The sequence below is a fragment of the Gobio gobio genome (assembly GCF_949357685.1).
Source record: "Gobio gobio genome assembly, chromosome: 20".
Lineage (NCBI taxonomy): Eukaryota > Metazoa > Chordata > Actinopteri > Cypriniformes > Gobionidae > Gobio > Gobio gobio.
This window is the reverse complement of record NC_137113.1, coordinates 37,294,412-37,320,761: the sequence shown is the minus strand read 5'-3', so window position 1 is coordinate 37,320,761 and position 26,350 is coordinate 37,294,412. Positions and strand designations below refer to the sequence as shown.

Below are 26,350 nucleotides of genomic sequence, written 5' to 3'. Positions count from 1 at the left end.
AACAAAACAACAAAAAATCTAAAACAACGACTGTTTCTAAATAGAGCCCTTTCACATTTCCAGATTTGGAACATGGACTGTAGCACTTTTAGACTTCTGTAGCAGTACTTGGACCAGGGTTATTATTGATAAAGTACAACCCCAAATCAGAAAAAGTTGGGACAGTATGGAAAACGCAAATAAAAAACAAAAGAAGTGATTTCTAAATTTACTTTGACTTGTATTTCATTGCAGACAATATGAACACAAAATATTTCATGTTTTGTCTGGTCAACTTCATGTCATTTGTAAATATGCATCCTTTCCTGTCATTCAGACCTGCAACACATTTAAAAAAAAGTTGGGACAGTAAAGCATTTATCACTTTGTAATGTTGCCATTCCTTTTCACAACACTTAATAGATGTTTAGGGACTGAAGACACCAAGTGATGAAGTGTTTCAGGTGTAATTTTGTCCCATTCTTCCTGCAAACAAGTCTTAAGGTGGGCAACAGTACGGGGTCTTCGTTGTCGCATTTTGCGCTTCAAAATACGCCACACATTCTCTATTGGAGACAGGTCGGGACTGCAGGCAGGCCAGTCAAGTACCCGTACCCTCTTCCTCCGCAGCCAGGACTTTGTAATGTGTGCAGAATGTGGTTTTGCATTGTCTTGTTGAAATATGCATGGACGTCCCTGGAAAAGATGTCTTCTTGAAGGCAGCATATTATGCTCCAAAATCTCTATGTACTTTTCAGCATTAATAGTGCCTTCACAGAAGTGCAAGTTACCTTTGCCAAGGGCACTGACACAACGCCATACCATGACAGACCCTGGCTTTTGGACTTGTTGCTGGGAACAGTCTGGATGATCCTTTTCTTCTTTGCACACGGCGTCCATTCCTCCCAAAAAATACCTGAAATACTGATTCATCTCACCACAGTACACGTTTCCACTGTGTGATGGTCCATCCCAGATGCCTCCGAGCCCAGAGAAGTCGACGGCGCTTCTGGACACTGTTAACATAGGGCTTCCTTTTGGCACAGAACAGTTTTAACTGGCATTTGTGGATGTAACTACGTATTGTGGTACTTGACAAAGGTTTTCCAAAGTAGTCCTGAGCCCATGTGGTGATATCGCTTATAGATGAATGACGATTCTTGATGCAGTGCCGCCTGAGGGATCGGAGATCACGGTTGTTCAGCTTAGGCTTGCGCCCTTGTCCTTTACGCACTGAAATTCCTCCAGATTCCTTGAATCTTTTAATTATGTTATGCACTGAATGTGAAATATCCAAATCTCTTCCTATCTTTCTTTGAGGAACATTGTTTTTAAACATTTCAATAATTTTCTCACGTATTTGTTGGCAAACTGGCGATCCTCTGCCCATCTTTGCTCCTAAAGGATTAGACATTTCTTGGATGCTGCTTCTGTACCAAATCATAATTACAATCACCTGTTGACATCACCTGTTTCAAATCACATCATTATTTAACCATTTTACCTCATTACTAGCCCTAAATTGCTCCTGTCCCAACTTTTTTTGAAATGTGTTGCAGGTCTGAATGACAGGAAAGGATGCATATTTACAAATGACATGAAGTTGACCAGACAAAACATGAAATATTTTGTGTTCATATTGTCTGCAATGAAATACAAGTCAAAGTAAATTTAGAAATCACTTCTTTTTTATTTTTTTATTTGCGTTTTCCATACTGTCCCAACTTTTTCTGATTTGGGGTTGTAAAACTAAAACTAATAAAAGCATTTTTGTTAGCTGAAATAAAACTGAAAAAAATCTGAACCACTAAAATCTCTAACTGGAAATAAATTAATACAAAATTACAAATTGAAATTTAAGGTAAATAGAAATATTTTAAATGAATACATACTAATAACAAAATCACATAACGAAATTACTAAAAATGTAACTAAAATTATAAAGAAACAATAAATATACATATAAAAGCAACATATTAATAAAAACGTCTCGGTTACGTATGTAACCCTCGTTCCCTGAAGGAGGGAACGGAGACGTACGTCGGAACTGACCGACGAATTGGGATCTATTTTCAGAGACCAATCTACTTCGAGTGTATAGAAACGAGCCAATAAACATTGGCATGCGGTTCACACACCGCCCCTCAGCGCGGGTATAAAACACGGACGTGAACAACGCATACCGCTTTTACAACTGAGGAGCCGAGATGTGACTCGGGCCTGCAGCTGAAGCACAGCACCTGGCGACGGGACGTACGTCTCCGTTCCCTCCTTCAGGGAACGAGGGTTACATACGTAACTGAGACGTTCCCTTTCAGTCGGTCACATTCGAAGTGCGTCGGAACTGACCGACGAATTGGGATCCCTACAAAAACGCCAGGGTGCTGGCCCTTCCAGCGCCCTGCTCAAGCTCACTGGGTGCTCCTAGTTGGAGCAGCAGACAGGGCTTAAGCAGGGAGGTCCGACACTGCTGTTTCTGCAAGACCCACTCAGCGTGACTATTGGATAACGCTGGGAAAGCGTGCCCGTCTCGGGAGATGGTACACTGCGGAGCCACGTCCACCGGAGGAGGAGGGTGGAAAATACTCATACGGACTAACCTATCTGGGTAGTAACAACATATGGCAGTCTCTGGGGTGGTTCCAACCTGGTTCCAGGGGGGAAAGAACACCGCCAGAGACGACAGAGTGGGCTCTGTCAAGGGAAAGACACGGGGCTAGCCGAGTAGGGTAGCAGGTACCGTGGAAATACACATATGGGGTCACCGTGAGGGAGCCGCTACATATGGACCCAGCCTAACACACACGTTCCACAAGCATACGGGTGCAGGCCTGGTGTCAGACGGCCGCCACGTCTTGACACCGAAGGGGTGACGGAGGAGCTCGACAGGGTTCACCATTTCTGGGGAACACAACTGGAGAAAAAATAACGCACGTATCCGGCCATAGGCGGGAGTGGCGTAGCAAGCCGACACAGGAACGGGCACTTCGCGTTTACCGGCCGTTGGAGGCGAGTACATGGGAAGAAACCGGCTCCACACGGAGGCTATAGAATCTAGCGAACGTGTTAGGTGTCGCCCAGCCCGCAGCTCTACAGATGTCTGTCAGCGAGGCACCTTGAGCCAGCGCCCAGGAGGAGGCAACACTCCTTGTGGAGTGCGCTCGCAACCCGAACGGGCAAGGCACGTCTTGCGATTGGTACGCTAAGACGATAGCATCCACTATCCAGTGGGCTAACCTCTGCTTGGAGACAGCCTTTCCCTTCTGCTGGCCTCCGTAACAGACGAAGAGCTGCTCTGAGGTCCTAAAGCTTTGTGTCCGGTCAACGTAAGCGCGAAGAGCGCGGACGGGACATAACAAAGCCAGGGCTGGGTCTGCTTCCTCCGAGGGCAGCGCTTGCAGGTTCACCACCTGGTCCAGAAAGGGAGTGGTAGGAACCTTGGGCACGTATCCGGGCCGGGGTCTCAGGATGACGTGAGAGTTACTGGGCCCGAATTCTAGGCACGATTCGTTGACCGAAAGCGCATGCAGGTCCCCCACCCTCTTGATTGAGGCCAATGCAGTCAGGAGTACCGTCTTCATAGACAGAATTTTTAACTCAACGGACTGCAAAGGCTCAAAAGGAGGGCCCTGAAGTGCTCTGAGCACCAGGGCTAAGTCCCAAGAGGGTAGCGAAATAGAACGAGGAGGATTTAGTCTCCTCGCACCCCTGAGGAACCTGACGATTAAGTCGTGCTTCTCTAAGGATTTACCTTCCACTACATCGTGATACGCAGCTATTGCTGTGACGTACACTTTCAGGGTGGAGGGAGACAGCCTTCGCTCCAACCCATCTTGTAGGAAAGAAAGCACAACATTAATCGAACACTTCCGGGGGTCTTCGCGGCGAGAAGAACACCAGTCAACGAACAGGTTCCACTTCAGGGCATAGAGGCGCCTTGTAGAGGGGGCTCTAGCTGAAGTGATGGTGTCTACCACTGCCTGTGGCAGGCCACCTAGAACCTCTGCTTCCCGTCCAGGGACCAGACATGGAGTTTCCAGAGGTCTGGACGCGGGTGCCATAGAGTGCCCCCTCCCTGAGAAAGAAGGTCCTTCCTCAGGGGAATCGGCCAGGGTGGGGCTGTCGCGAGGAGAGTAAGTTCGGCGAACCAGGTCCGGTTGGGCCAGTAGGGCGCAACTAGCAAGACCTGCTCCTCGTCCTCCCTGACCTTGCACAGAGTCTGTGCTAGAAGGCTCACTGGGGGAAACGCATATTTGCGTAGGTCCCGGGGCCAGCTGTGCGCCAGTGCATCTGTGCCGAGGGTACCCCCGTTCAGGGAATAGTACCACTGACAATGGGACGAGTCCGGAGTGGCAAACAGGTCTACCTGTGCGGCTCCGAAAAGGTCCCATATCAGCTGGACGCTCCGGGGGTGGAGTCGCCACTTTCCCGGAAGTGGACACTGATGAGAGAGCTTGTCGGCTGTCTGGTTCAGCGCACCAGGGATGTGAATGGCACGAAGCGACCTCAGATGCTTCTGACTCCACAGGAGGAGGTGGCGGGCGAGTTGGAGCATGCGACGGGAGCGCAGACCACCCTGACGGTTGATGTACGTAACGGCCGCAGTGCTGTCCGTGCGGACCAGTACGTGTTTGTGCTGAAGCAGCTTCTTGAAGCGACTTAGCGCAAGACGTACCGCCATTAACTCCAGGCAATTGATATGCCAATGCAGCTGGGGCCCCGTCCACAGACCCGAGACTGCATGCACTTTGTACGTGGCCCCCCAACCCGTGGCTGAGGCATCTGTGAATACCACAACATGCCTGGACACCTGTCTTAAGGGCACTCCGGCCCGTAAGAACGAGGGGTCCGACCAAGGGTTGAAGGTTTGGCGACAGTACGGGGTAACTGGGACCCGATACTGGCCGCTCTGCCACGCCCACCTCGGAACTCGGTCGTGTAGCCAGCACTGAAGCGGTCTCATATGAAGCAATCCGAGCGGCGTTACCGCGGCTGCAGATGCCATATGCCCCAGGAGCCTCTGAAAGAATTTCAGTGGGACCGCCGTCCTGCTCTTGAATGTATTCAAGCAGTTCAACACTGACTGGACTCGTTCCTCTGTGAGGCGCGCAGTCCGATTGACCGAATCCAGCTCCATGCCGAGATAAGAGATCCTCTGCGTGGGACAGAGTTTGCTCTTCTCTCGGTTGACCCGAAGGCCCAACAGGCTGAGGTGACGGAGCACCAGGTCCCTGTGTTCGCACAACTGTTCCCGAGACTGGGCGAGTATAAGCCAGTCGTCGAGATAGTTGAGAATGCGAACTCCGCGTTCTCGGAGTGGAACAATGGCTGCCTCCACGACTTTCGTAAAGACGCGGGCGACAGGGACAGCCCGAAGGGCAAGACTTTGTACTGATATGCCTTCCCCTCGAACGTAGGAACGGTCTGTGTCGAGGAAGGATAGAGACATGAAAGTACGCGTCCTTCAGGTCGATCGCTGCAAACCAATCTTGGGGACGGATGCATTCGAAGATGCGTTTCTGCGTTAACATTTTGAACGGAAGTCTGTGCAGGGCCCGATTCAAAATGCGCAGATCCAAGATTGGCCGTAACCCGCCCCCTTTCTTGGGTACAATGAAGTAGGGGCTGTAGAACCCCGACCTCATATCGGCTGGAGGAACCGGCTCGACCGCGCCCTTCGCCAGTAGGACATCGATCTCCGCCCGCAATACATGGGCATCGCTGCTCCGCACTGAGGTGAACAGGATGCCCTTGTATTTGGGGGGCCGGTGGGCGTACTGAATCGCGTAACCGAGTCTGATGGTACGGAATATGCCAGCGAGACAGCCCCGGGAGCTCTAGCCAGGCTCCCAGAAACTGAGCAAGCGGGACCAACGGCACCACAGACATACCCGGGGTGAGGCAGCGAGGTGGAATGTTCAGACCTGACTCGGACGGCCCGGAGAAGGGTCTGAACATTCCGAGGTGGGGCAGTGTGTGGGAGAGAAGGCCCGGGGGCGTCCTCTAGCCTCACACTGCCCCCTGGCGAGAAGAGGGGAAGACTGGAGTGGCAAGGCCCGGGGGCGTCGCGCACAACGATCTTGGCCCTCTTGGGGCCCAGGGACATAGGAAACTGCTCTTTTATTGACAATGTGGGTACCACTGAGCTCCGAGGAGCTAGTGGCTGAGATGTTATGTTGTTGGCCCCCCGGTCCTCCTCCGGGGGGGGGAGGAGTGCGGACACCATCTCCCTCCGAGCAGATCCATCCGTCCCTGGGCTTCCCGTCTCAGGGCCGCTTACCCTTACGTTTACCGGCAGACTTAGCGGGGCCCTGAGCGGGTTGGGCGGCCCCCTTGTGTCCGGCGCCCTGCTTCCCGGGTGGAGGCTGCTGCTTGGGTTTAGCAGGGGCGGAGGCGGACGAAGGAGGACGCCCTCGGCGACGAGCAGGAGGAGGCGCTGGACCCGGCGGAGGGGTGAAGGCAGCAGCGGTCCGCCGGGGCAGGATGTTTCTTGATCGCCTCCGTCTGCTTCTGGGCCACCGAGAACTGTTGGGCGAAGCTCTCGATGGCGTCGCCGAAGAGGCCGGCCTGACTGACAGGGGCGTCGAAGAACCCCGGTCAGGGAGCGGGCAGCGACTTTCGTCGCCCGGAGGGCGAGGTCCGTCGCTGTCCGCAGTTCCTGCATGATCCCTGGGTCGGCACTACCCTCGTGCATCTCCTTGAGCGCTTTGGCCTGGTAGACCTGCAGGAGCGCCATGGCATGCAGCGATGATGCGGCTTCCCCGCAGGCAGCGTAAGACTTGCCCAGTAACCCGGACGAGAACTTACACGCCCGGGAGGGGAGACGCGGGGCATTCCGCCAGTCGACCGCGGCCCTGGGACACAGTTGCATCACCACGGCGCGCTCGACCAGAGGTATCCCCACGTAGCCCTTAGCCGCACCACCGTCGAGGGTAGTGAGGATGGAGGAGTCAGTCGATCGATGGTGGGCGCTGTAGGGCGCCGACCACGACTTCGTGAGCTCCTGATGCACCTCCGGGAAGAATGGCACTGGGGCGGGGCGCTGAGAACCAGCATGGGCCGCCCCGAGATACCAATCATCCAACCGCGAGGGTTCGGGACACGGTGGGGGGTTCCACTTGAGCTCGACACTCGCGGCGGCCCGGGAGAGCATAGCCGTAAGCTCTGGATCCGGCTCGGACAACGCTGCCACACCCGAAGGGGGCAACGCAGCCGGGTCGTCATCTCCTGAACCCATTAGCTCATCCTCCGATGCAGCCAGCGAAATCATATCCTCAGCCGGAGCCCCAAAGGAAACGGCCGGCCCCCCGTGGGAAGAACCAGCGCGCTCCTCCGAAAGCTCCACCGGCGCAGCGGAGGGTGGGAGGGGCCCAAGGGGTTTTTGGCCCTTCGGGGAAGCCCTGACCATCACCCTCAGATCTCCACCAAAGGCATCCGCCAAAGTAGCAGCCCTCTGCTTTGCAGCGGGAGGACCGCTAGATCGGGAGATGCGCATTGGGACTCCACCCCGTTTGAGGTATTCGAGCCTAGATCTAAGCACTGCGATGGTCATGTTCCCGCAATGGGAACATGAGTCATTCACGAACGCTGCCTCAGCGTGTTGAACACCCAAACACGTGAGACAACGATCATGACCGTCAACTGGGGACAGAAAACACACGGCGGCATCCAGAAACACACGGTTTGAATGACATCTTGAAAAAGACGCACGGTCAAACCGTGTATTTTGCTCTTTTATGAATGGAAAAATGTTCTTTTATAGTGCTGAAGCACTCAGGGAGATGGCCGCGGCTCCCCGCGGTCCGATAGTGCAAGCCCGCGGGTGAGCACTCAAAGGAAACGCCCAACGAACCAACACCGGAAGTCTTTTGCGGCCACTCGCTGACTCGCGCCGTCACGCCAACACCAGGAAAAGCACTCTCCAGACTCGTTCTCTTGAACACTCTCGGCAGAAACAGTCTTGTGCAGGTAAGCAGCAAAACCATCGGCTCCGAAGTTGAAAGCGGTATGCGTTGTTCACGTCCGTGTTTTATACCCGCGCTGCGGGGCGGTGCGTGAACCGCATGCCAATGTTTATTGGCTTGTTTCTATACACTCGAAGTAGATTGGTCTCTGAAAATAGATCCCAATTCGTCGGTCAGTTACGACGTACGTCGAACGTGACCGACTGAAAGGGAACTATAATAGTGTTTGTTATAGGCAGTAATAATAAGCCATTGATTTCGGGCTGTTGGTAAACATAATTCTACAGGGGAAACCATCTGAACACCAACTGATAGGTTGTTCATGTTTATATGCACTTTACTATCATTACTTACATTCAACAAAGTGTACACTATTTCAACATTAACTGATGTGTTACTAACATTTGTAGACTTTTATTAGCATGACGTGCCATTAACGAAGCATGACATGTATCATTATTTACTGCTTTGTAATGAACCTGCAAATGTCAACACGTCAGTTAATGTTGAAATAGTGTATGCTTGATAATAAGGTTCTCAAAACACATTAATACATGCTTTGTTTAATAATGTTGATAAAGTACACAACAACATTTTTACCTTTAGAGTAAGATGGTGAGTTAGAAATGTTCATCCTTAGTGTGTGTCAACTGCTACGTAAACTAATGTAAATAGGTACAGTAAAAACATAAAAGCTACAGGCATTGCTCATGGTTAGTTCATGTTAACTAATGCATAACTAACGTTAACTAATAGCACTGTTAAGGTGAATAGATGCATTAATATATGTGTGAGTAAAGATTAACTAATGCTAAACAGAGGTGTTGTTCATGGTTTGTTCATGTTAACTAATGCATTAACTAATGTTAACTAATACAACATTATTGTAAAGTGTTACCAATAAGGTTGATATTTTTATTTAAGAAAATAGTGTCACTTTTGTTTGAATCACATCCTGTTTACTCCGCCAGGGTGTGACGTTTCGGGTGGAGGGCGGAGAGCTGGTGATTGCTCGGATCCTGCACGGGGGCATGATTGATCAGCAGGGCCTGCTGCATGTGGGTGACATCATCAAAGAGGTGAACGGAAAAGAGGTCGGGAGCGACCCCAAGGTTCTTCAGAACATGCTAAAGGAGTCCAACGGGAGCGTGGTCCTCAAAATCCTCCCCAGTTACCAAGAACCACACACACCTCGACAGGTGGGCAACATTCAGATGTATATTTAGCAGAGTTTTTGTGTTCTTATTTTGAGTAGTAATTGTAAATGTATGCAGACTGTCCCCTCAATGAAATCTCATTAAAAGTGGTCACAGAGACATGCTACTGTTCTACCAGGTGTAAATGATGTGTTTTGCCTGTCTGCTAGTAATTTATTTAACCACTCTCACCGCTTTTCAAGGGCGGTTACTCTATCTATGTCTGTCAAACAAATTATGCTGCTTCCTCACCTAATGATTTTGGAAATAAATTCTTCAAATGCATAGTTTATCATTTAGCAAAAATTTGAAAGCACAAGCTTTTGTATCAGTTTATGTTTAATCAGTATAATGGTATCCTCCCAAATCTGCCCAAGTTTCAAGAAGTCGGACAGTTGGCATGTCATAAACTTTGATGTAGGCTTTGTAGATGTTTTTCTTAAAGTACATTTTTGGCTGCTTGTTACATTAATTATGAGAGCACATAGATGTTGAACCAGAGTCTATTCAGCATGCTTCTGTTTTTCAAATTAAACCAAATTATCCACACAAAAGATAAAGTAAATAGATGCACAAGTATCTTGGATAAAGCCCATTTGCATTTAGTATACAGGTGTTTACTCTAACTGTAGATTTATGGAGGAATTTAACTAAATATTCTCCTCAAATTTTCTTACAATGCCATAAAAAATTCCATGTAATTGCAAACACAAGCTTTATTCATACAGTGTTTTTATGTAATGGAGAAAACATTACAGAATCACAGAAGTATAAAATGACAAGTCTGATCCAATGCTTGCTTTCTTCAAGTTTACTGGCTGATTTTGGGAACGGAACAAATTAAACTCCAAAATAGCCACTCTGAATACCTAGGGGCCAGATTTACTGAAGGTCAAATTAGTGCGAGATCACAATCCATTAAAAGTGCCGATGGGAGTGGAAAATTCTGCGGCTGATCTACAGACAAAGCACAAATTAAACAACACAAATGCAGGCAGCTCCTTTCCAAAATGACCTACGCAATCTACCAAGAGCAGTGCAAGTTCGGTCCCAAACAAGCGGAGCCGATGATAATCAAATGCAGGTAATCTACCAGCAACTCAAGCGCACAAATTCAAAATAACGTATCATTGCAAAAAGATGTTTGTATAACATCTTTCTTAACATCAAGATTTTACCTGCGCCTTTTGCATTGCAGCCAAATCCACCACTGATAATTGTGTTCATTTACTCACACAGAAACAGCATATGGCTTTATGTCTTTATTTTATTTATTTTAGACCCCCCCACACACACACACACACATAAACCAAATTATAAATACAATATAAATAAGATTATTGCACAAAAATCTATATTACAGATTCTAACTCTATTGCATTTGAAGAGAAAAGAGGAGTATATATGTGACCATTGGGTGTTACATTATATTATTAAAAAGAAAAAAGCTGATAATGGTGAAACTAAACAAAAATAGCACCTAAGCCACATTATAGCCCAAACACAAAAATCAAGAGTAATTACATCTAGCATTCATGCAAAAAACTGTATTCTTTGAGCACTTCTCTAGAATAAAGTTTTCCAGTAGATATGGCAGCAATCTTCCACTAAACTATGCTTTGAACAACTTAGAACGTAAGTGAAGATAGGCATATAGTTCATCATAATATCGTAATATAAATCATATACATAATTTACCCGCTACATTGCTAAATGTACATGATTTTTCATATCAACAGAAAAATATACCGGTATGGCTTCTCTTGAGACTCCACTGCTTCACAGCATAGTTAAAGGGGCGATGAATTGAGAAATCAACTTTCCTTTGAGCCTTTGGTATATAAAAGTTCATCGTGATATAAGAATATCCTGTAAGTTTCAGAGCTGAAAACTTCCTTGTTAATCAAAGAAAAGCTTTTATAGACACCAGGCCCAGAAAACAAGAGCTCTCACAATATGTCGACCACTGACGTAGTAGGACGCAGAAGCACCACCTCAAGCCCGCCAACCGGCTCGTGGAGCTAAACGGGTCGAGCAATAAACATGACGGTTCCAGCTCACGTGTGTACGACATTGCGTTTGTTCGCTTCATTTCACCGCGGAATCGATTGTTAACAAGATACAGGCTGGATTTGCAGACATATTGAGATTAAAACACAATGCTGTGCCTTCTATTTTGGATCCGACAGGAACGGTGCAACACACTTATGTGAGTAAAACATGTTTTTTATGTGTTAGTATTGCATTGTTACAGATCTTTTGATATCTATTGATTACATTCCTTAGCACGCGGTCAGAAGGTGTTATTGGTTCATTCGTGATCAGACTCAGACTTGTAACGCCAGCTCGCAAAGTCCCGGGGCTATGTGTTTTTCAGACGTGCTATCACCTTTCTTGCGCGCGCGCGCGTGTGTGTACGGTCCGATCGTTTTTCAGAGAGCCTCAAAACCAGTGCAGAAAATAGCCTATTACTTATTCATTATGATGTTTCTGAATGTAAAAACCACGCAAACGTCATAAGTTGACCACAGACAACAGTGTAAATTTTTTTTAAAAGCCAGTTCATGACACCTTTAAAAATATGCTAAAGCCTGCCCGCCCACACGTTGACATGATTGGTTACAAGGTAGTTTGTGATGTTAGAAACACCAGCGATTTCAAACCGCATTTTTGAGACTTTTTTTCACTGCAGTTTTAAGAAGGAAATACTCAGTAATGGTGTTAACTTATGATTTTGCACACGGTTTGTCTGAAAGCATATTACATATTAAAAACACCACATACAAACAACATTAAAAACTTGATTTTCCTTTAAAGGTCCCATGGCATGGATTTTTATAGTATTTTATAATGTTTCCTGAGGTGTACTTATATTGTTAGTATGGTTTTTACATTAAAAAATGTCATAATTTACAAAATAAAAAGCATTTTTCTATACTGATATTAGCCCTCTGGCTTGAATGCTCTGTTACAAGGGACTGGTCTGCTGTGAGACTTCAGTGAAAACGCCCACTGTTGTGATTGGCTGACATCTTTGCATTTGAAATGAGTATTAGATTATGTGGTGAAGGGGGCGTGGTTTAGTGAGATCTCCACACACTGCCAGAGAGAGAGAGACGGGCTGCATGTGGACCAGAGAGACGCAGAGCAGGATAAAGATTTCTGAGAAAGTTTTATTGTACCTAGTTGTTGAGAGCGCAAGTTTATTTTGTTTGTATCTGAGAGTTCTGAATAAACACGAGTCCCAGTCACGCGACCTGTCGTCTTCCTCCTTATTCTACGAACTTTGTAACATGTGGAACCCCTCTAAACACCCTAAACTACGTTTTTTTTACCATCAGAGCCGTCGAGATGAACGAATCGTCAAAGTGTTGTCTATAGCATTATTTTATGATCTATTCCTATCACATGAAAAGCTGCAGTGATGAGCATTGAGTACACATGCAGTCTTGTTGATCGTGTGAATGCAGTGATCTCGTCATAGCAACGCGTTTTTTCTCACAAAATGCTTTCACCACAACTAACAGCAAACACGACATTGACAGGAATACAGTAAGAGCTTTGTGCAGCATAACAGTGTCATTCATTATAACGGCAGTTTGGACAAGTTTGCAGATACACTCGCGACGTGTGATTCACAGCTCCAAACATAAAGAGTGTTCTTTGATCGCTCTCTAGTTTAATCATTTAAATAACAGAAACGATGTGAATTTGATCATTTAGTCGCTGGCTTGATTTGCTGATGCAGTATTAAACGATTTCAAAAGAAAGTCTGCGTGAACTCGAATATTTAGCTACACATCTGCAATCACTGATCACAGATCAGGCATTAATGAACATTGTTACTCACTGTTTGTGGCGGTGCTGTCGAATCCATATGGTAAAAGTCTGTTTGTAAAGCCTGTGCTGACATCGTGACTAATTCTTAGTCTCTGGGCGGGCAAAGCAGAGGAAGGGGAGGGGAGGTAACCTTTCCTGTTATGATGACATAACAGGCAAGATTCTTGATCGGCTGTCTGAGCTCTCATTTTCTTAAAGGCAGAGAAGGACACCCAGAACTCGGTTTACACCTATCAAAATATCTAGCCACTTGGGGACCATATACAGGCTAGGGGAACTCATATTAATGTTAAAAAATCTCATAAAATGAAAATTTCATGCCATGGGACCTTTAGGAAAAGTGCTGAACTCGATTTTTGTGCCATCTAGTGGTTGAAAAGAGAATAAAGTCAAATACGCCTTTTACCACATTGCGCCTTTAGCCCTGTTGTACCCTATTAGTAAAAAAAAAACTTCACTCATTTGGGCGCCCCAATGGACGAGCGGCGCCCCTAGCATTTGCCTATTCCGTCTATGCCACAGGCCGGCCCTGGGCATCCCAAATAAATTAAAATGAGTGGATACAATTCTCTCTCTTCTACAGTGTGCTCTCTCTCCAGGCACCTCCTCCTAGCAGCAACTATCACAGGCATGTCAAGTGTAAAATGGGTGAAGTCTGTTAAATAATGGCGCAAATACTAGTAAAGCTTTTGTAAACATTTATCTTTAGTAAATCCAGACCAAAGCTGTTCATAAATCTAGTCCCTAGTGTCCAAATTACATGTGACATAACCACACCCTTTTACCATAATCAAATGAATTTGCCATAAAAGGAGGTTTGAATGTGTCTGACAGTTCAGTAAGCTTTAAAGCTCGACAGACAATTGGCTATTCGGGCTGTCAGTTATTTATAAGGTCAACTTGATCACCCGGGTGGCTGTTAATACCAGATGTAACAGGACCAAAATGCTCAGATACTCACATGCTGACACAAACATGCAAACACACATGAAATTAGCATCTACTGTAATAACCTTGGTTCAACATGCCTTTAAATGGACATCTTTGAGTTCAAACTTTGGTTAGCCCTGCCAGGTTTGCGCACCTGTCTCCACTCCAGAGCATGCTGGGAGATTAGTGAATTATGCCAAAGCCCTCCCTGTTTTTTGACACTGTGCCACCCCAGCGATTGAGATGAGACACCGACAATCTTCATGTCTGCCCTTATTCACTTTCAGTGGTTCTTACCCGCATTCTGCATGTCAGAGATTTTCAACTTTGCTGCTTATTAAATGAGAATTAAATGAGTAAAGTTCTGTTTGTCTGCCCATATGGTGCCATATTCACAGTGTCCCATCTGTGCCTGTCTTAATTTGATCCCAAAATAAACGAACAGCTTCCTGTGCCTGCTGCTAATATGGGACTGGACATCACAGTGTTATGTTACTAATGTGATTCACGCTTACATAGTGGGAATATTCATGTTTTTGCTGCTGTAGGTTTTTGTGATGGCAGATGGTATTGTTGGCATGTGTTATGCGTGGAGTATGCTTGTTGTTGACTGTTTGAAGGATGTAATCCATGCGTATTTTCTGTGACATTGACGTTCCAGCACCTAATAGCAACATTCCACTGGACTGCAGGTGAGTGCAGTTGCCATGACAACAGGGTTTCGGCTCACAAAAAAAGTTTACGCTAACATTCGTCTTAAAGGGATAGTTTAACCAAAATTAAAATCCTGTCATCATTTACTCACCCTCATATTGTAAGTGCTTTAAAATGCATCATGTGAATATAAAAGTGTTCACTTTTAACGTTTTTTTCTTGTTAATTTTTAGGTGCAGTTTGTAATATTTAGGAGGATCTATTGACAGAAATGCAATATAATATAATAACTATGTTTTCAGTGGTGTATAAAGACCTTACTTAATGAACCATTATGTTTTTATTACCTTAGAATGAGCCATTTCTATCTACATACACAGCGGGTCCCCTTACAGTGAAGTCGCAATTTTGTGTCGCCATGTTTCTACAGTAGCCCTAAACGGACAAACTGCTCTACAGAGCGCTAGCTACTCACTGCTGACATCTTTGTCCTGTGTCGGCCACTGTAGCTTCTCTATGTGCTTCGAAAGGGAGGGGTGAGCGGTGGGCGGTTACAATTCCCAAACTTCACCACTAGATGCCGTTAAAATTACACAGTGCACCTTTAAGTGTGTTTAATTGAATCGAATGTGCACTTAAACTGTGCTTTAAATCTTAAAGTACTGTATGTTTAAGCAACTTTATTACAAGGGTTAGCATTTAATTTAAACACAAATAATATTTCACACTTAATTTTACATATTAAAGCTTGAGTGCCAATGATGCGCTGTAAAATGTCTTTGATATTAAACTTTTCCCCCACACATTTCATATTTAATCTCAAACTGACACTGTCAGCTTGTCTAAAAAAGAAAAAAAGCACCCTAACTTTTTGAGAGAAAAAAACTTAATTGGAACAAAATTGTTGCTTGTGATGATGGCACAACTGAGGGAAAGGTGTAATTTTTGTAAAACATTATTTTGTTCTGACCTTCATGTGACAAAAACCTCAAATCAATCAACCTAAAATCAGCATAAAAATGAAATTACCATAAAAGTGCCTGAATTTGATTATTAGTGAGTGTATGTTTATGTTAGATATACAGATATGCCCACCTCCTTTCATTCTACACATACACACAGAACTCTGCAGTCAGCCGGTGATGACAGTAAAGAATAGCTAACTGTGGAAGTGCCACTAAAGTTTTCAACAGGCTGACAAAATGACACTCTGATGGATGAATTACTCATATTCAGTAATAAGAACAATGTGTTTCTGTGTTTTACTGCATGTCTATCTCCCCCCCCCCCCCCCTCTCTGTCTGCAGGCTTTTGTAAAGTGTCACTTTGACTATGACCCCACTCATGACAACCTGATCCCCTGTAAAGAAGCTGGACTCAAATTCAGCAGTGGAGACATCCTTCAGATCTTCAACCAGGAGGACCCCAACTGGTGGCAGGTGTGTGTGTGCCCTGGTAATCCCTATGTTATGGGACCAAATGTCCCCACACATATGGCAATACCAGTCATTTTTAACCTTCTTGTGACATTTTTTTGGTCCCATGAGGAAACAAGCTTATAAATCATACAGAATTATCATTTTTGAAAATCTACAATAGCAGAAAGTTTTATGTGATGTACCCAATCTTATGTAGATTTTCACCTTTTTAAGTGCTATATAGCACCAATTTTGGTACTTCAGTGGTTCTTCAGCGGTTCTTCAGAGGTTCTTCACCGGTTCTTTGACTAAGGTGCTATATAGCACCGCTACCATATACAGAACATGTTAAGATATGGTGCTATATAGCACCAAAAGTGTTTCCTCTATGATTACGACGAAGAACCATTTTTGGTGCCATATAGAACCTTTTTTTTTTTAGAGTGTATGAAAAGTCCCCATAAAACATAGAAACCCAACATGTGTGTGTGTGTGTGTGTGTGTGTGTGTGTGTGTGTGTGTGTGTGTGTGTGTGTGATAATATATAGCCATGACCCTTAAGCTCTATATAGTGGTCTTACCTTGACTCTGGTCTCTCAACTGTAGGCATGTCATCTGGAAGGGGGCAGTGCAGGCCTGATCCCCAGTCAGCTGCTAGAGGAGAAGAGAAAAGCATTTGTCAAGAAAGACCTGGAACTGACTAGCACAGGTAGGACACAGGGCACTACAGAATATATATATATATATTATATGGCAAAAATGTGCCTGCAGATCCGCTTGGCTGGGTTTATAATAAGCGAGACGCTCGCAGTTGCTAGACAGAGTGTCAGCCGTGGTTCATCTGTAAGGGAAATATTCATCCAAATATAGACCTCTATACACCTCTATAAAATAATAATTAATAGTAAATGTGTTCAGCATTCTGCAAAATATATTTTTCTGATTTTCTTGACCATTTTAAGTCGCAAAGTTAGCAGGATATTAAAAAGTTTAGCACATGAATTCGGCAGGCATTTATCATGATACTAAGCGGGGAAGCTGGTCTCGGAGCCCTCCCAAGCTCTACAGCGCCCCACAAATGTCCAATGTAAATCAAGCCTGTAGCACTCCTCTCAGAAACTGAAGCCTCCGCAAATCAAGCCTGTAGCACTCCTCTCAGAAACTGAAGCCTCCGCGCCTCTATCGCCCCCAGTTGGCTGGTCCCAGTATAGGTCCTAACCCCCACCCCACCGTGTTTTCTAATGGACGCGAGATAAACTAAACAATCAAATTACACTTCAAATAATTTTTTCCAAAAGTTGTTTTCTGTCATTGTAGTCAGTTTTTATCACGGTGATTTCATTTCAAGTGTTCGTTTTTTAAATAAGTTTTGTTTTAGTTAGTTATTTGATACTATAAAAACGGTGGGTGTGTGACGTCACGATTGACAGCTGTGATTGACGGCTTCTCTGAGTGAAGTTGTCACTGAGGCACTAACAGACTTTTTTCGGGATTTTAGGTAGGAGATTGGAGCTTTAGCTTTAATTTCTACATTTCCATAACTGTTTATTTCACACCAACATAATGAATTGTTCTGCATCTGTGAGAGTGTGGGCGGGCTTTTGATATCACGGCTATACTTCCTGCTCTCTACTGCGCAGACTCCGGTTCTGATATCGATACTGCGCAGACTCGGTCCTAAATCTGCGCAAGATGTCAGCGCCATATTCGGAACTCTGGAGGCTTCAGTTACTTCAGCGGAAGCCAATGAAGTTGCGTTGTCCATATTTTTTTTATGATCTATGATGTAAATGTGTGGTAAAAAATGGAACTGCAGCGTGCTCTAATTTAGAGCCATTGGGGCAGATTTTAGGCTGCTCCCACTTATTTTATGATATCATTTACAATATCAGTTTAAAATAACTCCTTTTTAGTTAATTTTAAATGGTAAATGGTATATTTACCTTTTAATTTTAATTGATTTAAACATGTAATTTATTCCTCTGATGGCAAAGCTGAATTTAAAAATATTAAGCAGCACTGTTTTTTTTTTTTTTTTTTTTACATTGATAAGAATAATAAATCAGCATATTAGAATGATTTCTGAAGGATCATGTGACACTGAAGACTGGAGTAATGATGCTGAAAATTCAGCTTTGATCACAGGAATAAATTACATTTGAAAATATATTCAAATAGATAACAGTTATTTCAATTTGTAATAATATTTCAAAATATTACTCTTTTTGCTGTATTTGTGATGTAATAAATGCAGCCATGGTGAGCATAAGAGAATTCTTTCAAAAACATAAAAAGATCTTACAGACCCCAAACTTTTGAATTCCGTAAAGGGCATAGTACCACTACGGCCATTTTAAAAGTCTTAAACGAGATAGTGGAGTCCTTAGATGACAAGAAACATTGTGCTTGTCTCTTTATTGATTTTTCAAAGGCCTTTGACTCTGTCGATCACAATATATTATTCAAAAGGCTTTGAACGGTAGGATTATCAAAAAATGTAATTTTGTGGTTTACTGCTTATTTAAAGGGGAAGAACCCAGTGCGTACAGTTGGAAGGTATTCAGTCAGATCCCTTGGATGTTGTTAAGGGAGTCCCTCAAGGATCTGTGTTGGGGCCATTATTATTTAGTATATATAAATTGTCTAAATTTAATATTGATATTGCTAGGTTTAATTTTTATGCGGATGACACGATCGTTTACTGTCCAACTACTTCTAAGCAGCAATCTGTGGGGTTATTACAATCTGTTTTTGATATCATGCAAAATAGGTTTTGTGCTTTAAGGCTCGTCTTAAACGATAAAAAAACTAAATGTATGTTATTCTCAAATTCTAAAACGTCCTCAGAAAATTCCCTCGCTCTTAGAACATTTCAAGGGAGTCTGATAGCATCAGTGACAGAGTATTAATACCTTGGTTTAATTATTGATAACACATTACGTTTAAGTTCACATATTAACTACTTGAGACAAAAACTCAAGAAAAAATGTGGATCCTATAACTATTTTAGAAACAAGTCATGCTTCTCATTCAATGTGAGGAAGAAATTAGTGTCTGCTACCTTTTTACCAGTTATAGATTACGGGGATGTAGTTTACCAGCATGCTCCTTCTTATCTTCTCGTCTCTTTGGATGCTTTGTACCATGGTGCTCTGAGATTTATCACTGATTGTAAATTCTCAACACACCACTGTGATTTATACAAAAGGGTTGCTTGGCCATCGCTGAACATCCGAAGAAAAATACATTGGTATATGCTGATCTACAAAGCTATATTGGGTTATCTGCCAACGTATATTTGTTGTTTGGTTAAACGGAAACTACAAGGCAATTATACATCATGTTCTGAATCAAATTATAATCTTTGTGTGCCCTTTGCCAAAACTGAGCTTGGTAAAACGTCTTTCAAATATGCCGCAACCTCAGATTGGAATTTTCTCCAGACTGAGTTGAAACTAAAAGAACTGGTGACGTGTAGTTATTTCAAAATGTTACTACATAATTTTGAGAGTAAATTAATGGTTTGTAATTGTTTTTAATTGGTTGTATGTTTTATGTCTACATGTAACTTAGTGTATAACTGTACATGCAAACTCAGCTGTCAGGACAATCCTGTAAAAGAGATTTTAATCTCAGTGAGTTTTTTCTCCTGGTTAAATAAAGGTAATAAAGAGCATATTAATACATGCTAAAGCTATCATAGTTTTATCTTACATTGTATCTCCATATAAATAACAATATCTGCACCAAGTTGGTTATTTTTGCTAAGTTTGGATGTTTGAACAAAAGGTGTTTTTTCCTCTTCGAGCATGAGCTCATTCTCATGATATCATAAATTCTGAGAAAATAAGACATTAATATCTTTCCATAGACTGTCTCTAACATGGCTTCAATAGTCAAGATTTTAAATCATCTGCTAACAGCCTGAGGCGATGCTGAACTGAGAGTAGCGCCCCCTGGGGAAAGATCAGCGTGGTAACGCAGAATGCTCTGGTTTTGATGATAGGAATAAGCCATCATTTATGCATCCTCATGTCATTCCAAACCCGTATGCTGTTATTTTACTGTGTGCACTGGGCAATGACATTTGAACGAACTGAAAGGTTTGATAAGTGTGGCTTGAGGTTAAATGTGTTTGACTCCTGCAGTGGACAGGAGTCATGCTGTTTGTGTCTATACTACCAGGATGTGTGCTGATGTCCGCAGGGGCTCTGTGTGCAGGGATGGGGGGTAAGAAGAAGAAGAAGATGATGTACTTGACCACCAAGAACGCTGGTAAAGATGACCGCTCCATCTGTCCAGTGCAACGGATGCGCATGTGTCATACTCTTGATCTCTGTTGTGATTGTTGTTGTTGTTGAAGTCAGTTCTATGAGTTTGTTTCATGCTAAAATCGTTTGTGATGAGTTTGCAGTCAGTTCCATTTCAGGAAAGATGCTTCAAGTTCATAAATGGAAATGCATTTGTTTACTCAAAGAAAATGAGAACTACAGTACATAGAACCTCCATAAAACTGAACTGGAACTGACAAATAATAAATATTGTTAAAGCGACTAAATCAGACTAACAAAAGATGAGATGTTTTCACTTTACCAGAGTTTGACCGACATGAGTTGAGGATCTACGAGGAAGTGGCCAAGGTGCCTCCGTTCCGCAGGAAGACGCTGGTTCTGATTGGAGCTCAGGGTGTGGGCCGCCGCAGCTTGAAAAATAAGCTTTTGGTTTCGGACCCGCATCGCTATGGAACCACAACACCCTGTCAGTGCATATTTATAATTTTGATTCAATATTTATACATTAAAAAAAAAAATCTGTCATCATTTACTTACCCTCATGTCGTTCCAAACCCATAAGACTTTCGCTCATCTTCGGATCACAAATTATGATATTTTAATGAAATCTGAGAGATTTCTGTCCCTCCATTGAAAGTCTATTCATCCACTGACCTAAATTAAATCTGTTCATCATATAAAGCAATCATGTCTCTTCAGAAGAACGCTTGATTATTTTACGATCTCTTTATGAATGTTTTGAAGCTTAAGAGTTTTGGGTGAACAGACTTTTAATGTAGGGAAAGGAATATCTCTCAGATTTCATTAAAAAGATCTTCATTTGTGTTCTGAAGATGAACAAAAGTCTTTTGGATTTGGAACGACTTGAGAGTGATTGATGATTTCTGTAAACTCTCCTTTTAAGTTGGCTTCATGTTGGACACAGTTAAGGTTTGGTCACATGTAACGTTATTCTGAAATTTTTGTGTGAGTAGGACATTTTTCCTCATGCAGATTTTGCATCGGGTTCGCTAGGCTACTTGGCTTGAAAATGACTTCTGTGTGAGCTGTGCTTCATACAGTACTATACACATGACAATAGATACTGGACCTTTTATGCTCATGAAATTTGCTGAAATTTTGCTAATGTGACTGCACCTTTATTATTAATATTTGTATTATTATTAAACCAATAATTTACCAGTAACATGACCAGGGCTTGTCTAACTTTTTTCCTTACCAGTCACTGTGGCTAGTGGTTATCCAAAGCTACTAGTCACTTAGCATTTTCACTGGTCATAATTTTGACATTGATACCTTGGAAAACTACCATACGGATATTTTTAATATCGTCCCATAATTTGGCAGCCTGTATATTAGGCTTCTGTCACTTTAAGACCTGACGCACGGGTCCATTATACTGTTACACATGCATTTTCTTTCTCAACTTTTTTACGTTAAAACATAAGTGACTGTGTTTACGTGAACACTTGCCAAGACCAGCATTTTGACATTATTTTGTGTGTATTTGACTGTTTAAGCGCAATAAGCAGCAAAAAATAACTAAATTTAGGACTGGGAGGTGACTTAATGTGCGTGCACTTTGGGTGTGATCTGCGGGAACGAGTAAAATTGTGGGCAATACGCCAAATTCCACTCCGAAATTCAAGCCCTGTAACACCAACAATATTCATTTGGAGTAAACGAAACGAGTGAGGGGAGGCGGGTTCGTGTATTGGAAGAGTTTCAGCTATTTAAGTATCGACAATATGACAACACTACATTGATCTTAGTTTATTATTTCTGATGCCTTTTAAAAAGACTACAATCGAAAAATGTATATGTATATTAGATATAACATTTTATTTATCAATGAAATACACCTGCAATTGGCTGTTGTTAATGTTAAGCCCTGAACACGACCCTATTAGAAACATCCAACCAGCTCAGAAACATCCAAAAATTACACTAAAATATTAAAATTAACTTATTAGGAAATAGAATATACTGGTTTGCATAAATCTGATTATTTGCACAGCTTATGCAATATTTGTCCCTGTGGACAGACACATCTCGTAAGCCAAAGGTGGATGAGAAGGAGGGGCAGATGTACCTGTTCATGTCTCGCAGCGAGATGGAAGCTGACATTAAATGTGGCCGTTTTCTGGAACACGGGGAATATGATGGAAACCTGTACGGCACCAAGATCGACTCCATCCATGAGGTCGTGGACTCCGGCAAGATTTGCATTCTGGATGTCAATCCGCAGGTGCCCTTTGAAATGCTCTATATCCTATTTACAATGACTGTTCACAGGCTGAATACAACTAATGCATGATGCTGATTGTATGTATTGTAAAGTACTTTCAGTAAAACTTTACAATACGGATGCACTAATATGCATTAATTCATGTTTAACTAATGCACAGATAACCATGAGTTAATGTGTGACTCATGAAAAACTAAACCATTTATTAATGATTACTGCATCAGCAACTTAAATTGTTATTACCGGTAGTTAAATCACCAGCAGCCATATCACTCTGTAGCCCAAGACTGGTTTCCCACTGAAGCTAAGTAGGGCTGAGTCTGGTCAGTACCTGGATGGGAGACCAACTGGGAAACCAGGTAGCTGCTGGTAGAGGTGTTAGTGAGGCCAGCAGGGGGTGCTCAACCCATGGTCTGTGTGGGTCCTAACACTATACCGGGAACACTATACACTATATATAATGGGAACACTATACCGTAACAAACACCGTCCTTCGGATGAGACGTTAAACCTGTGGTCATTAAAAATCCCATGTCCTTTGATAAAGAGTAGGGGTGTAACCCCGGCATCCTGGCCAAATTTGCCCATTGGCCTCCTAATCATCCCCATATACTGATTGGCTTCATCACTCTGTCTCCTCTCCACCAATCAGCTGGTGGGCGTTCTGGCACAATATGGCTGCCATTGCATCATGCAGGTGGTGCTGCACATTGGTGGTGTTTGAGGAGATCCCCCTTCCATGTAAAAGCGCTTTGAGTGCCTAGAAAAGCGCTATGTAAATGTAACAATTTTTTTTGATTACTTTTATTAAATGTGTCATATTGTATTAATTCCCTAATAACATATTATATTAACTAATAGTGTAAATGAATGTGTCAATTACCACAATGGGTCAAAGCCATGCATTTAAACTTTCAGTTGTCTGCTTTAATGAATCATTAGCTTACAATTTGCAAAGGTATCATTATGTTATGACTTTACTTGTTGAGGCACATGATTATTAACTAATTCAAAATTAATTCAAAAGCCATAACAGCAATGACATATTACTTAACAATTTCCGTTTCATTTCATACATTGTTCTTCTACAGGCGCTCAAAGTTCTCCGAACAGCCGAGTTTCTTCCATATGTGGTGTTCATCGAAGCCCCAAACTTTGAGGTTCTGAAAGACATGAACAGATCTGCCATTGAGGCTCGTGTTGTGACTAAACAGATGACGGTAATTTCTTTCTTTACAGTTTTTTTGCATAACAGCAGTCTATAGCCCTATGAGGACAGTAATTGTTTCTCGTGGGGTCATAAGGTATGTCATCATTAACAGTGATTTTATTGCCGTCCGAATCCAGAATGTCAGTGTTTTTCTCCCACCACCCGTGTAAAAATCCCCGACTGAATTACCTACTGTTTTTTTGACTAACACCAAGGTCGTGTGGTAATTTAATTGCCGTCCGAATCAACATCTCTGAGTTTTCAAGAATATATCACTTCAAAATTCACTGTTTATATCCTTTTTGACCACTGCAGAGCACCGTATGGTTGCGCTTCGCTGAAATGTGGATGCATTTTAAAGATCTAGACTTTTATATTTAATCACCGCTCAAAATATTAAAAAAGAAAGGCACGTTAACATTTCAAATGGCCTGTTATTATGGGAAATTATATAAATTACCAAGCAGCATTATGTTTACCTCATGTAAATAAGAAGCTGTATTAATTAATTTCTGCTCCATCCTTTATTTTGAGATAAAATACAAGACAGAAAACCATTTTAACTATAATGTGCGTCTATATATCTTCCTGTTTTTGTAAATAATAATAAGGATATTGATTTCCTATGATTAAAATAAATATGCATTTATTCGTATTATTCTTATTTATGTCCACGTGAAAAACAATTACCATCCTAATAGGGCTTTTGTGGGCTAAACTGGATTATTTATCATTGCTTTGGCACAAAATACATGCAATGACTAGTATGTCTTTCAAATTACACGAATTATTTTCTCACTTAAACACAACACTGCCAAAACTCTATATACTTTTTGCATGTTTCCACTCTTTCAAAATTGTTAAACTTAAATTAAAAGACAGTAATTTCTACAATAATACCATACACTGTAAAAAAAAAAGTCTGTAAAAATAGGGCACAATGTACTGTATAAATATGAAGGAATTTTGTGTATTGGTTTTTTACAGGTGTTTTGCCTGTATTTTGAATTACACACTGCATTAGTTTGTGTTTTAAGAGTTAACGGAAATTTCCATAAAATTACTGGATAATGTCCTGGCAGAAAATGACCGGTACATTTTCCGGTTTGATTTTTTATAATGTATAGAAATATATTCCAAATCTAAAAAAAAATCAAATGCAATGAAGGCAATTAGATGTAGCTGAACACCTACATAGACGTTAGTCCATTTCATTACCATCTATTCTAGACAAAAAGGAGAAAACTTAAAATCCTGAGAATTCTTAGTTCCCTCAATGTTGACTATATTGATCTCTCTCTAGGACTCGGAACTCAAACGGACGGTGGACGAGAGCGAAAGGATCCAGAGGGCGTACAGTCACTATTTTGACCTGAGCATTGTGAACGATAACCTAGATGGAGCGTACCGCAACCTCAAGAGGGCACTAGACAGACTCAACACAGAACACCAGTGGGTTCCTGTCAGCTGGGTCTTCTGAGAGCAATTGTTCAGTTAGGTTCTTCGGTCCGCGTTTCTCACGATGGCTAGGAGTCTAGTTAACTGCTGTAATCTACGTGAACTTGCCTGTTCTTTAGATTTTTGCACAAAAATCATGACAATACAAAGCTAGTTTATTATTTTGTAAAGAAAACGAAACTGATCTGTATATCTGTATTTGTTTTAAAGGAGTTCTGTACAGTGCTGTATGTTTGTTATTCCTGTGAGAGTAGGGCTGTATATTTGTATAGAAACTGTAGAATATGTTTTAGCACCCTACAATGAAGATATTCAGAGTCACGTTGGATGTATCAATGCTATATGATTACGTAGTGTTTCGCAGGGATCGTTTAGTTTTGATGTATTAAAAACAGAATTGAAGAGTGTTTTGGTGTGTTTAAGGTTGTGTCATATTCTCCTGCATGTTCTGATTTGTTAGTCTTTTCTTGTAACATTTGTTAGTATAAAATCCATTTCAGTTCAGAAAACAACAGCCAAATATTTTCGCGAAATATGTGGTTTGAAATGGATTAGACTGTATGCATTATAAAAGGTTCAAAGATTCAAATTTTATTATTCCATCCCAAGAATTCTAGAACACTTCACTGTGACCGATCAATCGCAGAGTTCTGCAGTCATATATTTTTCTATAATGACTCAAAACTATATAATTGACAGTTGCCCCAAGAAAAGTGATTTGCTTCAGATGTATAGTTTCACTGTCTCTCGTATAACTCCACACTTTCTTCTCACATAATAAAATAATATCAACTCAAATCAATAGTTCATGTCCATTTATTTATTTATTTATTTGGCAAGCAGCCATGCAATATGCTAATATTTACAGTTTGTGAAAATGCAGTGCATATGTATCACAATGAAGAAATTAAATACAATTGCTATTACTATTCATTGAATAAAAATGTATTATTTTAAATAACCACATATTAATGTGACTTAAAAGCTAGTTTCATTTGATTATGATTAATTTAATAATTAAACATTTTAACCAGGTCCAGCAAGTATAGCCAACAAAACAGGTTTGACTGTACACTATATTGTGTCTAAAGACGCCTGCCTTTACATGCACAAACTTTAATGGCATCCCATTTTTAATCCGTATGGTTTAATATGGAGTTG

General features: G+C 42.4%; 1 protein-coding gene across 7 annotated transcripts in view; it reads left to right on the top strand.

Moving 5' to 3' along the window:
• mpp2b (MAGUK p55 scaffold protein 2b) overlaps positions 1-25,984 on the top strand; it is an 81,603-nt gene extending 55,619 nt beyond the window's left edge. For 4 of the 7 annotated variants that reach the window (XM_079801317.1, XM_079801316.1, XM_079801313.1 and 1 more), the window contains 8 exons: positions 8,915-9,142; positions 15,871-16,002; positions 16,588-16,690; positions 20,203-20,256; positions 20,578-20,739; positions 22,319-22,521; positions 23,613-23,741; positions 25,035-25,984. In XM_079801317.1, the coding sequence (XP_079657443.1) occupies positions 8,915-9,142; positions 15,871-16,002; positions 16,588-16,690; positions 20,203-20,256; positions 20,578-20,739; positions 22,319-22,521; positions 23,613-23,741; positions 25,035-25,211 (1,188 nt within the window). In that variant the 3' untranslated portion in view covers positions 25,212-25,984. Of the gene's footprint in view, positions 1-8,914; positions 9,143-15,870; positions 16,003-16,587; positions 16,691-20,187; positions 20,257-20,577; positions 20,740-22,318; positions 22,522-23,612; positions 23,742-25,034 lie in introns of all 7 variants that reach the window. The other 3 variants (XM_079801315.1, XM_079801311.1, XM_079801312.1) reach the window with 1 other exon arrangement.
• Positions 25,985-26,350: the final 366 nt, after the last annotated feature.